The sequence below is a fragment of the Melozone crissalis genome, unplaced genomic scaffold (genome assembly GCF_028551555.1).
Source record: "Melozone crissalis strain CALT ecotype California unplaced genomic scaffold, PUWL_Pcris_2 ptg000523l_1, whole genome shotgun sequence".
Classification (NCBI taxonomy): Eukaryota; Metazoa; Chordata; class Aves; order Passeriformes; family Passerellidae; genus Melozone; species Melozone crissalis.
Window position 1 is genome coordinate 25,841 of NW_026536224.1, and position 17,192 is coordinate 43,032.

General features: G+C 51.3%; 1 protein-coding gene across 1 annotated transcript; it reads left to right on the top strand.

Annotated features, from left to right (window-relative positions):
* The first annotated feature begins 914 nt into the window (after positions 1–914).
* TIA1 (TIA1 cytotoxic granule associated RNA binding protein) lies at positions 915–16,590 on the top strand. The gene is given in 16 exon segments (XM_054295117.1): positions 915–994; positions 5,089–5,185; positions 6,530–6,628; positions 8,498–8,521; positions 8,523–8,553; positions 9,163–9,250; positions 9,598–9,673; positions 10,729–10,761; positions 10,764–10,839; positions 11,833–11,928; positions 12,073–12,157; positions 13,316–13,441; positions 15,216–15,336; positions 15,338–15,357; positions 16,477–16,546; positions 16,549–16,590. Coding segments are annotated over 16 exon segments (1,110 nt in total). The 5' UTR covers positions 915–968.
* The last annotated feature ends 602 nt before the right edge of the window (positions 16,591–17,192 follow it).

Genomic DNA, 17,192 nt, shown 5'->3' on the forward strand with positions numbered 1-17,192 from the left:
AACCTTTTCATCCCGCTTTTAAACCCTTCATTTTTGATACTTTAATTTTTAAATTCTCCATTTATAATCCCTCTGATTATTACATTTGAACGAATTTATTTTAATTACTTTATTTTAGTGATCTTTATTTTGGTAATCTTTATTTTAGTCCCTATAAACTTTATTTCACCATCCCGGTGCCCCGTTCCCCATGCCCATGTGTCCCCTTTCACTTTCAATTCTTCCATTTTTAATCCTGTAATTTAAAACTTAATTTTAAATACCTCTATATTAACTCCTTTAGCTCGTTTACTTTTTATTCCTTTAACTCCCTTTATTTTTATTTCCCAGCCCTGCTGTCCCCATTCCTCCATGTCCCTGACCTGCATATCCCTTTCCACCGCGGTTTTAACCCCTTCTAATTATTTTCTTTTTACTTCTTTAATTTTCAATTCCTTTCTTTCAACACTTTTATTTTCATACCTTTAGTGCCATTTCCCTGCTCTGATGCCCGCCAGCACCTTTTCACCCCGCTTTTAAGCGGTTTTCTTTGAACACTTTTATTTTTAAGCCGATTCTTTTAAATAATTTCATTTCTCACCCCTATTTTTAAACGCCTTTTAAATCTCTTCATTTCTCACCCTTTTATTTTTAACGCCTTTTAAATCCCTTCATTTCTCACCCCTTTTACTTTTAACGCCTTTATTTTAAATCACTTTTCACCACTTTTTTTCGCCTTCCCCGAGCGGCCGCGCATGCGCGGAGCGGCCTCGCGTCCCCGCGCCGTTCCCGCGCTCTCCCCGCGCACGCGCGTTCCCGCCCCCGCCCCCCCCCGGCCCCTCAGCCCGCCCGCCCGCCGCCATCTTGCGAGGAGCCGCCGCGGGACCGTCCGCCGGCGGGGCCGGCGCCGCTCGGGCTGCCCGGGCTGCCCAGGGCTCACGGGGCCGCCCCGGCGGGCGGGAAGAGCCGGGGCGGGCGGCGGCGGCGCCATGGAGGATGAAATGCCCAAGACCCTGTGAGTGGGGAGGGGGCGAGACCGCCTATTGTTCCCGGCTCCGCGGGGAGGGGCGGCCCGGGGTCGCCTCACGGACGGGGCCCCTCAGGGCTCCGCCGCGGAGCCTCGGCCGCCCGCAGTGCTGCGGGGCTGAGGGGCAGCCGGCCCCCTCCGGCAGCGACGGAGCCCGGCTCCCGCGGTAGTGCTGCCCTTTCCCCGGCGCAGTGCTGGGCACCGCCGGCCTGCCCTCCGCTCCGGGCGTTCCCCTGGGCCTCCAGCTCGCACCTGGAGGGCCAGGGCTGTGTGGAAGCTGTGTGTCCCTTCCCCTGTACGTCCCAACTCACATCTGGAGAGAAAAGGGGTCTGCAAGGTGTGTGCCCCTTGCCAGTCCATGCCCGGTCACACCCGGAGGGAAAAGCGGCCAGGAAGGTGTGTCCCCCTTCTGTTGGATAGAAAGGGGGTCTGGAAAGCGTGTGCCACTCTCTGCAATCTATCCCAAGTCACATCTGGAGGGAAAAGTGACCAGGAAGGTGTGTCCCTCTTCTCCTGGATAGAAAGGGGGTCTGGAAAGTGTGTGCCACTCTCCGCGGTCTATCCCAGGTCACATCTGGAGGGAAGGCAGTGTGGAAGGTGTCCCCTCCCTGGTACATCTGCACACATCTGGAGGGAAGGGGCTCTAAGGTGTGTGTGCCCCTGTCCATCCCAGCCCCTGGGATGATCCGAGTCCCTTCCACCCCAAACCATTCCTGGTGAGGATCCTGTCCCTCTGGATGATCCATGAAGGGTTTTGTGAGTGCCTGGCTGGATTTTGGCCTTGGCACACAGCTGGAGGCCCCTGGCCTGCTCAGCAGCTCCATAGGAATGACCAGGCACTGCCCATGAATCCACGGCTTGTCCCACCGTTCAAAGCACTCTCTGAACCTGTTGCTTCCCACAGAGTGAATTAGGAATTAAGAAGCCACTCCAGGGGAGGTGTAGGTTGGATTTTAGCAAAAGGTGCTGCAGCACCCGACTGCTGTGCACACCTGGGCTGTTCCCCTCCTTGTCCCAGGCAGGTGTTACTGGAGCAGCTTTCCCTTGTTTGGATCAGGGGAATCAGGCCCCACTCTTGCCATCCCACCCCCAGAAGCCTTGTTCAGCAGTGTGGCAGGGAGGGAAGGAGGGAATCATTGCAAGCTGAGGGATTGTTGTGCCACAGGACAGCAGGACCCCGACGTGCCTCACCCCAGCTGTCCTGAGCACTCCCTGCTTCCCCAATCCCGCTGTTTTCCCACATTTTGGGAGCTGTGCCTGCCTCTGCACACACAGTGTTGGTGTGTTTGTTTGGGAAGGTGTTTCCCCCATCCCAGGCCTCCTGTGGTGGCCTCCATGTGTGCCAAGGAATGCAGGTCCCTGTCCTGGAGCACGTGCAGCTGCTGGCACACACAGAACACCACAAAAGAGCTGCAGGATCGCCGAGTGCTGCCTTGAAACAGCTCAGGGCTCAGCAGATCCAGGCTGGGATTTCTGTCACTCCCTCCCCGTGGCTCTCTGGGGTCATACAGGGAATTGTCACCAGGTCGGGTTGGGAAGGGGCAGAAAGTGCAGCTCAGGTTGGGTGTTCAGCCTCTCTGAGCCCCCTCTCAGCTGGACATGCTGGGGGGAGAATGCCCTGCTGTTCATTTAATTGCCTTAATGAGGTGCTCTGATCCCTCCTTGTTTCACCATTCTGAGGAAACAAAGCCTGGAAAGGGTTTTTAAAACCCAATCCTTTCTCCTGCCTAAAAGTTGCTTTAATAATTAGCACAGAGCTCCTGGATGAGCCATTCCTGTCAGAACTGTGTCTCCTTCCCCCATAAGCAAAGCTTGGAGCACAAACAGATCCTGGATGTGCTGCTGGTTGTTTTTGTGCCCCTCTGGGGGCACTGCAGCTGCCCCAGGCTGGTTCCAGGGCTGGCATTTGGCCACGATTCCCGGGCTGAGGTTTTCCCCACAGGACATTCCTGTGCAGGAGCTGTGGCTGCACCTCGAGGGCTGAGGTTTCTCACTGGGCTTTTTATAAAAATCCCGTGATTTGGGCACAACAACACCAACAAAACAACAAAACAGCCACCCCATGGCCTTGGTGGGTGAGGGAGCCGCAGCCCCAGGTGGGAGTGGGGGTTTGGGCTGTGGCTGTGGGGGGAGGCTGAGCCCTGCGCTCCAGCACGTTCCAGGCACATCTGGGGCTTCCAGAACCTCAGGGCTTTGTGAGGAACCATCCAAATGTTGTGGGAAACGTGGGCAAAATGCAGCCTGAGCTGCTGGGGCAGGGATGGTGGGGTAGGGATAGGGGAGCTGGAACTTCTGTACTGGAAAATCAGGGTAGGGATATGGGAACTGGAGTCTGTACTGGGAAATCAGGGTAAGGATAGGGGAATTGGAATTCTGTACTGGGAAATCAATGAAGGGATGTGGGAACTGGAATTCTGTACTGGGAAATCATAGTAGGGATAGGGGAATTGGAATTCTGTACTGGGAAATCACTGTGGGGATTTGGGAACTGGAGTTTCTGTACTGGGAAATCAGGGTAGGGGTGTGGGAATTGGAATTCTGTACTGGGAATTCAGTGTAGGGATATGGGAACTGGAATTGTGTACTGGGAAATCAATGTAGGGATATGGGAACTGGAGTCTGTACTGGGAAATCACTGTAGGGATATGGGAACTGGAATTCTGTACTGGGAAATCAGGGTAGGGGTGTGGGAATTGACATTCTATACTGGGAAATCAATGTAGGGATGTGGGAATTGGAGTTTCTGTTCTGGGAATTCCATGTAGGGATATGGGAACTGGGAAATCAAGGTAGGGGTGTGGGAATTGGAATTTCTCTACTGGGAATTCAGTGTAGGGATATGGGAACTGGAATTGTGTACTGGGAAATCAATGTAGGGATGTGGGAATTGGGGTTTCTGTACTGGGAAATCAGGGTAGGGGTGTGGGAATTGGAATTCTGGAATTCCCATTCTGTACTGGGAATTCCATGTAGGGATATGGGAACTGGGAAATCAATGTAGGGATATGGGAACTGGAGTTTCTGTACTGGGAAATCAGTGTAGGGGTGTGGGAATTGGAATTCTGTACTGGGAAATCACTGTAGGGATATGGGAACTGGAGTCTATACTGGGAATTCAGTGTAGGAATAAGGGAACTGGAATTTATATACTGGGAAATCAGTTGGTGTAGGGATATGGGAACTGGAATTCTGTACTGGGAAATCAGGGTAGGGGTGTGGGAATTGGCATTCTGTACTGGGAATTCAGTGTAGGGATATGGGGACTGGGAAATCAATGTAGGAGTATGGGAATTGGAGTTTCTGTACTGGGAAATCATAGTAGGGATATGGGAATTGACATTATGTCCTGGGAATTCAGTGTAGGGATATGGGAACTGGGAAATGAGTGTGGGGATATGGGAATTGGAATTCTGTTCTGGGAATTCCATGTAGGGATATGGGAACTGGGAATTCAGTGTAGGGATATGGGAACTGGAATTTATATACTGGGAAATCAGTTGGTGTAGGGATGTGGGAACTGGAGTTTCTGTTCTGGGAATTCAATGTAGGGATGTGGGAACTGGGAAATCAGCGTGGGGATATGGGAACTGGAATTCTGTTCTGGGAATTCAGTGTAGGGGTGTGGGAATTGGAATTCTGTACTGGGAAATCAGTGTAGGGATATGGGAACTGGAATTGTGTACTGGGAAATCGTAGTAGGGATATGGGAACTGGGAATTCAGTGTGGGGATATGGGAACTGGAATTCAGTACTGGGAATTCAGTGTAGGGAAGGTCAGCTTCATGGAGCCATGGAATCTTGGATTGGTTTGGGTGGGAAGGGACATGAACCTGCCCAGTGCCACCCCCTGCCATGGCAGGGTCACCTCCCACTGTCCCAGGCTGCTCTGAGCCCTGTCCAGCCTGGCCTTGGACATTCCCAGGGATTCTCCTCTGGGAGTTCCATCCCAGTGTCCCACCTCAGCCAGCCCTCAGCAGTGGGAGGCCATCCCCCCTTTTGCCATCACTCCACCCCTGCTCCCCAGCCCCTCTCCAGGCTCCAGCATGTCTCCATCCCTGTTCCTCTCTGTGTTTGTCCCTCAGCTACGTGGGGAACCTCTCCAGGGACGTGACCGAGGCTCTGATCCTGCAGCTCTTCAGCCAGATCGGGCCCTGCAAGAACTGCAAGATGATCATGGATGTAAGAGCCCCAATGCTCTGATGCCCCTGCTGCCCTCAGGGTGCTGCCCCAGGCTGTGCCTGTGCTCAGGGAACTCCCCTGGAAACGCGAACAGCACCTGGAATCAACCTGGGCATGGCTTGGCATCGTTTCTGTGCGTGCCTGGTGGGGAATGTAGGGATGGGTGGGCATGGAGAGGGACAGTGAATCCCCTCATTAACTCAGGAGGGGATTGCAAATGAGGTTTGAAAAGGTCTCTGCCGTCATTTTACCTTTCTAAAGTAGAATTGAAAGCTCTGAGAGCGTTGTTAGTCCCTGTAGGGTCAGAAAACCTGTCCAGGTGGGGCTGGTGAGGTGTCAGCAGTCAGGGGCTGAGCAGAGCAGCCAGAGCCTGGCTTTGTGTCCCTAATCCTGGGTTTATGTCCTAATCCTGAGTTTGAGTCCCTAATCCTGGGTTTGAGTCCCTAATCCTGGGTTTGTGTCTTTATCCTGGGTCAGTGTCCCTAATCCTGGGTCAGTGTCCCTAATCTTGGATTTGTGTCTCTAATCCTGGGTTTGAGTCTCTAATCCTGGGTCAGTGTCTCTAGTTCTATTTTAATGTCCCCAATCCCAGCTCAGTGTCCCCAGTCCCAGCTCAGTGTCCCCAATCCCAGCCCAGGTCCCCAATCCCAGCTCAGTGTCCCCAATCCCAGCCCAGGTCCCCAATCCCAGCCCAGGTCCCCAATCCCAGCTCAGTGCCCCCAATCTCAGCTCAGTGTCCCCAATCCCAGCTCAGTGTCCCCAATCCCAGCCCAGGTCCCCAATCCCAGCTCAGTGCCCCCAATCTCAGCTCAGTGTCCCCAATCTCAGCTCAGTGTCCCCAATCCCAGCTCAGGTCCCCAGTCCCCACTCAGAGTCCCCAGTCCCCACTCAGTGTCCCCAATCCCAGCTCAGTGTCCCCAATCTCAGCTCAGTGCCCCCAATCTCAGCTCAGTGTCCCCAATCCCAGCTCAGTGTCCCCAATCTCAGCTCAGTGCCCCCAATCTCAGCTCAGTGTCCCCAATCCCAGCTCAGTGTCCCCAATCTCAGCTCAGTGCCCCCAATCCCAGCTCAGTGTCCCCAATCTCAGCTCAGTGTCCCCAGTCCCAGCTCAATGACCCCAATCCCAGCTCAGAGTCCCCAATCCCAGCTCAATGACCCCAATCCCAGCTCAGTGTCCCCAATCTCAGCTCAGTGCCCCCAATCTCAGCTCAGTGTCCCCAGTCCCATCTCAGTGCCCCCAGTCCCAGCTCAGAGTCCCCAATCCCAGCTCAATGACCCCAATCCCAGCTCAGTGTCCCCAGTCCCCACTCAGTGTCCCCAACGCCAGCCCCTGTCCTGTCTCAGACAGCTGGCAATGATCCCTACTGCTTCGTGGAGTTCTACGAGCACCGGCACGCGGCCGCAGCGCTGGCTGCCATGAACGGCAGGAAGATAATGGGTAAGGTAAGGTGCCCTGCCCTGGTGAGTGTGTGCCAGGGGCTGATCCTGCCGGGAGAGGCTGTGCCAGGGGCAATCCTGTGGGAGAGGCTGTGCCAGGGGCTGATCCTGCCGGGAGAGGCTGTGCCAGGTGCTGGGGGCACCCAGGGGCAGATCCTGCTGGGAGAGGCTGTGCCAGGGGCAATGCTGCTGGGAGAGGCTGTGCCAGGGGCAATCCTGTGGGAGAGGCTGTGCCAGGGGCAATCCTGTGGGAGAGGCTGTGCCAGGTGCTGGGGGCACCCAGGGGCAGATCCTGCTGGGAGAGGCTGTGCCAGGGGCAATGCTGCTGGGAGAGGCTGTGCCAGGCGCAATCCTGTGGGAGAGGCTGTGCCAGGGGCAATGCTGCTGGGAGAGGCTGTGCCAGGGCAAATCCTGCTGGGAGAGGCTGTGCCAGGGGCTGATCCTGCCGGGAGAGGCTGTGCCAGGTGCTGGGGGCACCCAGGGGCAGATCCTGCTGGGAGAGGCTGTGCCAGGGGCAGTCCTGCTGGGAGAGGCTGTGCCAGGGGCTGATCCTGCTGGGAGAGGCTGTGCCAGGGGCAATCCTGTGGGAGAGGCTGTGCCAGGGGCAGTCCTGCTGGGAGAGGCTGTGCCAGGGCAAATCCTGCTGGGAGAGGCTGTGCCAGGGCAAATCCTGCTGGGAGAGGCTGTGCCAGGGGCAATGCTGCTGGGAGAGGCTGTGCCAGGGGGAAATGTTGCTGGGAGAGGAGGGGATGTACTGCAGATGTGGGACTCTGCCTTTGGGGTGGAGATCTCAGCGGGACAGGGCTCAGAACAGGAGTTGAGGGGGCTGGGAGCAGTTCAGGGTGTTGGGAGGAGTTCAGGATTTTGGGAGGAGAAGTTCAGGATTTTGGGAGAAGTTCAGGGTGTTGGGAGGAGGAGCTCAGAGCATTGGGAGGAAGGTGGAGCTGGGGTGTGCAGCTGGGAGCGCAATCACACAATTCCATGGCTGGGCTCTAAGGCCCCTCTGGAGATGATCTCCTGCCAGAGCTCATTCAGAGCAGTGCAAGGGCAGAGCCCAGCAGGGTTTTGCTGTGTGCTGAGAGGGAGCTCCCACAGCCTGCTCCAGCCCTCCAAGGAAAGCTTTCCTTCATCTTTTCCCTCATCTTTTCCTTCTTTTCCTCATATTCAGGCAGAACTTTCCATGTTTCAGTCCCTGCCCTGTCACTGGGCATGCTGATCTGAGTCTGTCCCCATCCTGTTCACCAACCACCTTGGGACATTGAAGCCATTCCCTGTGTCCTGTCCCTCCATCCCCTGTCCCCAGTCCCTAGCTCTCCTGGATCCCCTTCAGGCCCTGGAATGTTCTGGAAGCTCTCCCTGGAGCTTTCCTTTCTCCAGGTGAACCCTCTCAGAGCAGTTAATCTAGCCTTGTTAATTCAAGAACAAACTTTATTACATTATAACTATACTAAATAGAATAAAGAGAGAAGTTGCAGAGGCTAGCTAAGCTAAGAATAGAAAGAAAGAATTCATAACAAAGTTGTGTCCAGGGGCTCTGTTCCCAGCTTGCTCCTGTGATTGGCCCTTAATTATAAACATGGAACATGAACCAATCACAGGTGCATCTTACTGCATTCCACAGCAGCTGATAACAATTGTTTGCATTCTCCTCTGGGCCTCTGCTTCCCAGAAAATGCAGAAATCTGAAAGAAAGGATTTCTGTGGAAAAAATGTCTGCGACATCACTTAATTAGAAAATTAATTTTTTCTCTCCCTAAAAAAATACCTTAAACCTGACTTTGCCCCCAGCCTTGCCCTGTAGGGTCAGATTTGAGCACTGGAGGTGTCTGAGCTTTTTGGGATTTGCCAAACCTGACGTGTGCTTGCCATTTGCAGGAGGTCAAAGTGAACTGGGCCACCAACCCCCAGCAGCCAGAAGAAAGACACCAGCAGTAAGTGTCACCTGAGGCAGGTGTGGGACAGAAACGCAGCACGCAGAGCTCTGTGGGGGATGGTTTGCATTGGAATCCTAATTGTTGATTGTGTTTGTGTTAATTAAACTTCAGGGCAAATCTGATCTTTGCCATCACACAGCGTTCGCAAGGTAATTGTGATTTCTTGAACATCAAATTGTGGATCTCCAGGGTGTTCCTGAAGCTGAGTTTGGGGGCTTTTTTGGTTGTTTTCCATTGAATTTTTTAGGGAAATTTCCATTAAATTCCCTTCCATTTCCCTGTAGCATCAGGAAGGGATTTGGTGCAAATCTGTGGCAGTTGGAAATTAAAACCCAAAATGTCTCATTCTGGAGTTTTGAGGCACATTGAGCAGCTCCCTCAAGGAGCATCCAGAAGGTTCCATCACTCCCAGCAGTTTCTGTGGGGAAATCCTTGGAATTTCAGGCTGGTGTGGCTAAACCCCACCAGTGCCTGAATTTTAATAATGAATTTTGAATAACAGCTGAGTTTTAATAAAGAGTTTTTTTAAGAAGAGGTTTTTTTTCCTCTGAAAGATGCTCAGAGGGCATCTTCAACCACTGAACCCCCTTTCTCTTTCCCCCAAAGACCATTTCCACGTCTTTGTGGGGGACCTGAGCCCTGAGATCACCACTGAGGACATCAAAGCAGCCTTTGCTCCCTTCGGAAGAATCTCGTGAGTGTTTTTGTGGGGCAGCTCAGGGTGGGGACAGCTCTGTGTGCAGTGAGTGACACTGTGGCACTGCAGGGACAGCTCTGCTCACACAGCACAGCCCTTTATCCCACCTGCTTTGCTCTCCCATCAAAATTTACATCTGCCCAAAAATGGGGGTAACAAATTGACCTGAGAATTAAAGAATTCACTTAACAGGCAGCACATGCATTCAATTCCTGCTTTTTCATTTTTATTTTTATTTTTATTTTTATTTTTATTTTCTATAATTTCTATGGAGCATTTGCAATGAGGGAGGTGGAATATGATGGCAAATAAATCAGATTTTAAAGGTTCCCTTTGTGCTTTAGGGATGCACGGGTGGTCAAGGACATGGCCACGGGCAAGTCCAAGGGCTACGGCTTCGTCTCCTTCTTCAACAAATGGGTGAGAGATCTTTGTTTCCTTCCTCAAAAATGGGTAAAACCCTTATTTCCCTCTTCAGTAAATGGGTAAAACCCCTTCATTTCCCTGTTCAATAAATGGTGTGAGAGATCTTTGGGTCCTTCCTCAAAAATGGGTAAAACCCCTTCAGTTCCCTCTTAATAAATGGGTAAAATCCTTTATTTCCCTCTTTAATAAATGGGTGAGAGATCTTTGGTTCCTTCCTTAAAAATGGGTAAAATCCCTTATTCCCCTCTTTGATAAAAGGGGTAAAATCCCTTTATTTCCCTCTTTGATAAATGGGTAAAATCCTTTATTTCCTCTTTACTAAAATGAGAGATCTTTGTTTCCTTCCTCAAAAATGGGTAAAAACCCTTCATTTCCCTCTTAATAAATGGGTAAAATCCCTAGATTTCCCCTCTTTGATAAATTGGTAAAATAATTGATTTCCATATTTAATAAATGGGTAAAATCCGTTATTTCCCTCTTTAATGAATAGGTAAAATCCTTTTATTTCCTTATTCAATAAATGGATGAGAGATCTTTGGTTCCTTCCTCAAAAATGGGTAAAAACTCAGGGGGACACTGGGGTTCCCCCATGACCCTGTCCCACAGGAAGGGATTGGGGACACTGCAGGGTCACTCAGGGGGACACTGGGGTTCCCCCATGACCCTGTCCTACAGGAGGGCTTGGGGGACACTGCAGGGTCACTCAGGGGGGACACTGGGGTTCCCCCATGGCCCTGTCCCCACAGGAAGGGATTGGGGACACTCAGGAGGGCACTGGGGTCACCCCCATGGCCCTGTCCCATGGGAGGGGTTGGGGGACACTCAGGAGGGCACTGGGGTCACCCCCATGGCCCTGTCCCACGGGAAGGGGTTGGGCACACTGCAGGGTCACTCAGGGGGGACACTGGGGTCACCCCCATGGCCCTGTCCCATGGGAATGGGTTGGGGACACTCAGGGGGGACACTGGGGTTCCCCCGTGGCCCTGTCCCATAGGAGGGGTGCCAGCAGTGGGGTCACTGGGGTTTTTCTGTCCCTCTGTCCCCCGCAGGACGCCGAGAACGCCATCCAGCAGATGGGGGGGCCAGTGGCTCGGGGGGCCGGCAGATCAGGACCAACTGGGCCACCAGGAAACCTCCAGCTCCCAAGAGCACCTATGAGGGTGGGTGCCCACCCTGTGCCCTGGCAGCTCCTGGCATGGGGCATCCCTGAGGTTCTGGGGTGGGAAGGACCTCAGAGCCCATCCCACCCCATGGCAGGGACACCTTCCACTGTCCCAGAGTGCTCCAAGCCCTGCCCAGCCTGGCCTGGGACACCAACAGGGATGGAGCAGCTCTGGGAATTCCATCCCAAAATCCCATTTAAATCTCCATTTTCCCAGTTTAAAGCCATTCCCTGTGTCCTGTCCCTCCATCCCTTGTCCCCAAGCTCTCCTGGAACCCTTCAGGCCCTGGAAGGGCTCTGAGCTGTCCCTGTAGAGATTTGCAGGTCATTCCCAACAATCCCTGTGCCAGTCAGGACTGGAATTGCCCCCCAGTTCCCATCCCTGCCCTTTGCAAACCCCAAACCCAATCTCTGCAGCCCTTTGCAGACCCCAACCCCAATCTCTTTGAAGACCCCAAACCCAATCTATGCAGCCCTTTCCAAACCCCAAACCCTCTGAAGACCCCAAACCCAATCTCATCCCAGCCCTTTGCAGACCCCAAACCCAATCTCTGCAGCCCTTTGCAGACGCCAAACCCAATCTCTTTGAAGACCCCAAACCCATCTCTCTCAGCCCTTTGCAGACCCCAAACCCATCTCTTTGCAAACCCCAAACCCATCTCCTGCAGCCCTTTGCAAACGACAAACCCAATCTCTGCAGCCTTTTGCAGACCCCAAACCCAACTCTTGGAGCCCCTTTGCAAACCCCAAACCCAATCTCTTTGCAAACCCCAACCCCAATCTCATCCCAGCCCTTTGCAAACCCCAACCCCAATCTCTTTGCAAACCCCAAACCCATCTCTTGCAGCCCTTTGCAAACCCCAAACCCAATCTCTGCAGCCTTTTGCAGACCCCAACCCCAATCTCATCCCAGCCCTCTGCAAACCCCAACCCAATCTCTCTGAAGACCCCAACCCCAATCTCTCTGAAGACCCCAACCCCTCTCTTGCAGCCAGCACCAAGCAGTTGTCCTATGACGAGGTGGTCACTCAGTCCAGCCCCAGCAACTGCACCGTGTACTGCGGGGGCGTCACCTCGGGCCTCTCAGGTACGTGTGGCCCCGCCCACCGCGCCGGCCCCGCCCACCCTGCCAGCTGTGCCTCACCTGCTGCCCGGTCCTGTCCGTCTGTCTGCCTGTCTGTCCGTCTGTCTGCCTGTCTGTCCGTCTGTCTGTCCGTCCTTCCTGCTCCAGAGCAGCTGATGCGCCAGACCTTCTCCCCCTTCGGGCAGATCATGGAGATCCGCGTGTTCCCCGACAAAGGCTACTCCTTCGTCAGGTGGGGGAAAATGGGGGGTCCCAGGGGATGGAGGGGGTCCCAATAAATATCCCAATAAATATTTCCCAGTAAATATTCCCAATAAAAATCCCTATAAATATTTCCCAGTAAATATTCCCAATAAATATCCCTATAAATATTTCCCAGTAAATATTCCCAATAAATATCCCTATAAATATTTCCAGTAAATATTCCAAATAAATATCCCAATAAATATTCCCAATAAATATCTCTAATAATAATTTCCCAATAAATATCCCCCAGTTAATATTTCCAATAAATATCCCTATAAATATTCCCAATAAATCCCTATAAATATTTCCCAGTAAATGTTCCCAATAAATATCCCTATAAATATTTCCCAGTAAATATTTCCCATAAATATCCCAATATTTCCAATAAATATTACCAGTAAATATATTTGCAATATATATTCCCAATAAATATCCCCAATAAATATTTCCAATAAATATCCCAATAAATATTCCCAGTAAATATTTCTGATAAATATTCCAAAAAATATTACCAGTATTTCCAATAAATATACCAATAAATATTTCCAGTCACTATCCCAATAAATATCCCAGTAAATATCTCAATCAATATCCCAACAAATATCCCAATAAATATTTCCAATCAATATCTCAATAAATATCCCAATAAATATCCCAATAAATATTCCCAATAAATATCTCTAATAATAATTTCCCAATAAATATCCCCAATTAATATTTCCAATAAATATCCCAATAAATATTTCCAATACATATTCCCAGTCAATATCCCAGCCAATATCCCAATCAATACCCCCAGTCAGTACGCCAGTCAATACCCCCAATAAATACCCCAATCACTATCCCCAATCAATACCCCAATCAATCAGTACCCCAATCAATATTCCCAGTCAGTATCCCAATAAATATCCCAATATTCCCAATCAATATCCCCAGTCAATATCCCAATCAATATCCCAATAAATATCCCAATCAATTCCCAATAAATATCCAGTCATTATCCCAATAAGTATTCCCAATCAATATTCCCAATAAATATCCCAATAAATATTTCCAATCAATACCCCCAACCAATACCTCAATCAATCAATACCCCAGTCAATCAATCAATCAATCAATCAGTCAATCAATCCCCCGTGCCCAGGTTCAGTTCCCATGAGAGCGCCGCCCACGCCATCGTCTCCGTCAACGGCACCACCATCGAGGGCCACGTGGTCAAATGTTACTGGGGCAAGGAGAGCCCTGACATGGCCAGCCCTGTGCAGCAGGTGCTAATTAACCTCTGCTAATTGGCTGGGAAGGGAGGGAGGTGCTAATTAACCTCTGCTGATTGGCTGGGAAGGGAGGGAGGGTGCTAATTAACCTCTGCTGATTGGCTGGGAAGGGAGGGAGGTGCTAATTACCTCTGCTGATTGGCTGGGAAGGGAGGGAGGGGAGGTGCTAATTAACCTCTGCTGATTGGCTGGGAGGGAGGGAGGTGCTAATTAACCTCTGCTGATTGGCTGGGAATGGAGGGAGGTGCTAATTAACCCTCTGCTAATTGGCTGGGAAGGGAGGGAGGGAGGGATCCATGGATGGATGGATGGATGATGGATGGATGATGGATGATGGATGGATGGATGGATGGATGGATGGATGGATGGATGATGGATGGATGGATGGATGATGGATGGATGGATGGATGGATGGATGATGGATGGATCCATGGATGGATGGATGGATGGATGGATGGATGGATGGATGATGGATGGATGGATGGAATGAATGGATGGATGGATGATGGATGGATGATGGATGGATGGATGGATGGATGGATGGATGAATGGATGGATGGATGATGGATGGATGGATGGATGGATGGATGGATGATGGATGGATGGATGATGGATTGATGGATGGATGGATGATGGATGGATCCATGGATGGATGGATGATGGATGGATGGATGATGGATGGATCCATGGATGGATGGATGGATGGATGGATGGATGGATGAATGGATGGATGGATGATGGATGGATGATGGATGGATGGATGGATGGATGGATGGATGGATGGATGAATGGATGGAGATGGATGATGGATGGGATGATGGATGGATGGATGATGGATGATGGATGGATGGATGGATGGATGGATGGATGATGGATGGATGGATGGATGGATGATGGATGGATGGATGGATGATGGATGGATGGATGGATGGATGGATGGATGATGGATGGATGGATGATGGATGGATGGATGGATGGATGATGGATGGATGGATGGATGGATGATGGATGGATGATGAATGGATGGATGGATGGATGATGGATGGATGGATGGATGATGGATGGATGGATGGATGGATGATGGATGGATGGATGGATGATGGATGGATGATGAATGGATGGATGGGATGGATGGATGGATGGGATGGATGGATGGATGATGGATGGATGGATGGATGATGGATGTATGGATGGATGGATGATGGATGATGGATGGATGGATGATGATGAATGGAGATGGATGGATGGGATGATGGATGGATGGATGGATGGATGATGGATGGATGGATGATGGATGGATGATGGATGGATGGATGGATGGATGGATGGATGATGGATGGATGGATGGATGGATGGATGATGGATGGATGGATGGATGATGGATGTATGGATGGATGGATGATGGATGGATGGGATGGATGGATGATGGGATGAATGGATGGATGGATGGATGATGGATGGATGGATGGATGATGGATGGATGGATGATGGATGGATGGATGGATGGATGGATGGATGGATGGATGGGATGGATGGATGGATGGATGGATGGATGGATGATGGATGGATGGATGGATGATGGATGTATGGATGGGATGGATGATGGATGGATGGATCCATGGTGGCTGATGATGGATCATGGCTGATGGGTTGATGGATCCATGGATGGTGGGTTGATGGGATGGTGGGTTGATGGATGGTGGGTTGATGGATGGTGGGTTGATGGATGCCCGGTGCGTGCCCGTCGCTGACGGTGCCCGTGTGCCGCAGGGGCCAGCTGAGCTACCCGCCGGCCTACGGGCAGTGGGGGCAGTGGTACGGCGGTGCCCAGCTGGGCCAGTACGTGCCCAACGGATGGCAGGTGCCCACCTACGGCGTGTACGGCCAGGCCCTGGAGCCAGCAGGGCTTCGGGTGAGTCCTGGGACCTCTGAGCCCAAATCCCAACAGGGATGGGGACATCCCAACAGGGGGTGGGGACATCCCAGTGAGGTGGGGACATCCCAGCAGGGGTGGGGACATCCCAACAGGGGTGGGGACATCCCAGCAGGGGTGGGGGACATCCCAACAGGGATGGGGACATCCCAGCAGGGGTGGGGGACATGCCAGTGAGGTGGGGACATCCCAAGTGAGCTGGGGACATCCCAACAGGGGTGGGGACATCCCAACAGGGGTGGGGGACATGCCAGTGAGCTGGGGACATGCCAGCAAGTGCCACCCCTCCCTCATCCCCACAAATCCCCCCCAGGCCCCGTCCCCACAACCTGCAGGCCTTATTTAGCAATCCCTAAGGGATTTTCATTTATGAATCCCTAAAGGACGTTTCAGCAGTCCCTAAAGGATTTTTATTTAATTTAACAATCCCTAAAGGATATTCTAGCAATCCCCTAAAGGATATTTATTTGATTTAACAATCCCTGAAGGATATTTTCAGCATTCCCTAAAAGATATTTTCCCCCCCAATCCAGGCAGAGCCCGGCTCCTCCCCCTGGCTGCCCCCCCCGGGTACAGCGTGCAGCTGTTTTAGCAATCCCTAAAGGATATTTATTTAATTTAACAATTCCTAAAGGATATTTATTTAATTTAGCAATCCCTAAAGGATATTTTACCAATCCCTAAAGGATATTTATTTAGTTTACCAATCCCTAGAGGATATTTTACCAGTCTCTAATGATTTTTTCCCCTCTCCAGGCAGAGCCAGTCCTCGCCCCCCTGGATGCCCCCCGGGTACAGCGTGCACCTTTTCTAGCAATCCCTAAATGATTTTTATTTAGTTTAACAATTCCTAAAGGATATTTATTTAATTTAGCAATCCCTAAATGATAATTTACCAATCCCTAATGTTTTATTTCCCCTCTCCAGGCAGAGCCAGTCATCACCCCCCTGGATGCCCCCTGGGTTCAGCGTGCACCTTTTCTAGCAATCCCTAAAGGGTTTTTATTGAATTTAACAATCCCTAAGTGATATTTATTTAATTTAGCAATCCCTAAAGGATATTTTACCAGTCTCTAATGATTTTTTCCCCCTCTCCAGGCAGAGCCAGTCGTCGCCCCCCTGGCTGCCCCCCGGGTTCAGCGTGCAGGGCCAGAACGGCGCCGTGGTGCCCCCCCCAGCCCGGGTTCCGCGGTGGGCTTCGAGACCCCCTGACCCCCCCTGAGCCCCCGAGCGCTGAGATTGACCCAAACCCCCCCCTTTTCACCCCAGAACCACCCCCGGATGCTGGATCGCCCTCACCGCCGCCGCCTTCGCTCTTTGTTTGGGTTTATTTTTATTTTTGATGTGTTTTTGTACAAACACAAACTGCAGGGACCTCGGCTGCCTCAGCTGAGAATCGGGGCAGGAATTGCACAAAGTCATTCTTGGGGGGGTTTGTTGTTTTTTTTTGTTTTTTGGGATTTTTTTCCTCAGAAAGAGCTGGGAAAAAACCACCCCAAAGAAGCCAAAAGTGTGGGGATCTGGAGGCGCCTTCAGCCCCACAGCTCTGTTTGAAAGGAGCCTCTTAGAGGAGGCTTTTTTACCAGAGAAATCTTCGTTTTACATCCTTTTCTTGTGGATCTCAGTGTGTTTTTCAGGGTTGGGTTTTTGCCTTATGCTGGGGAAAAATAAAAAAAATTCAAAAATAAAAAAAAGGGACTCGAAAGTGCCCAAATCTCCCCACATGAGCCAAGATTCCCACCCTGGGACAGCAAAATTCCTGTTGCTAAAACAGATCCCTCCGGGGCTTGGTTGGTTTTTTTTTAATTTTTTAC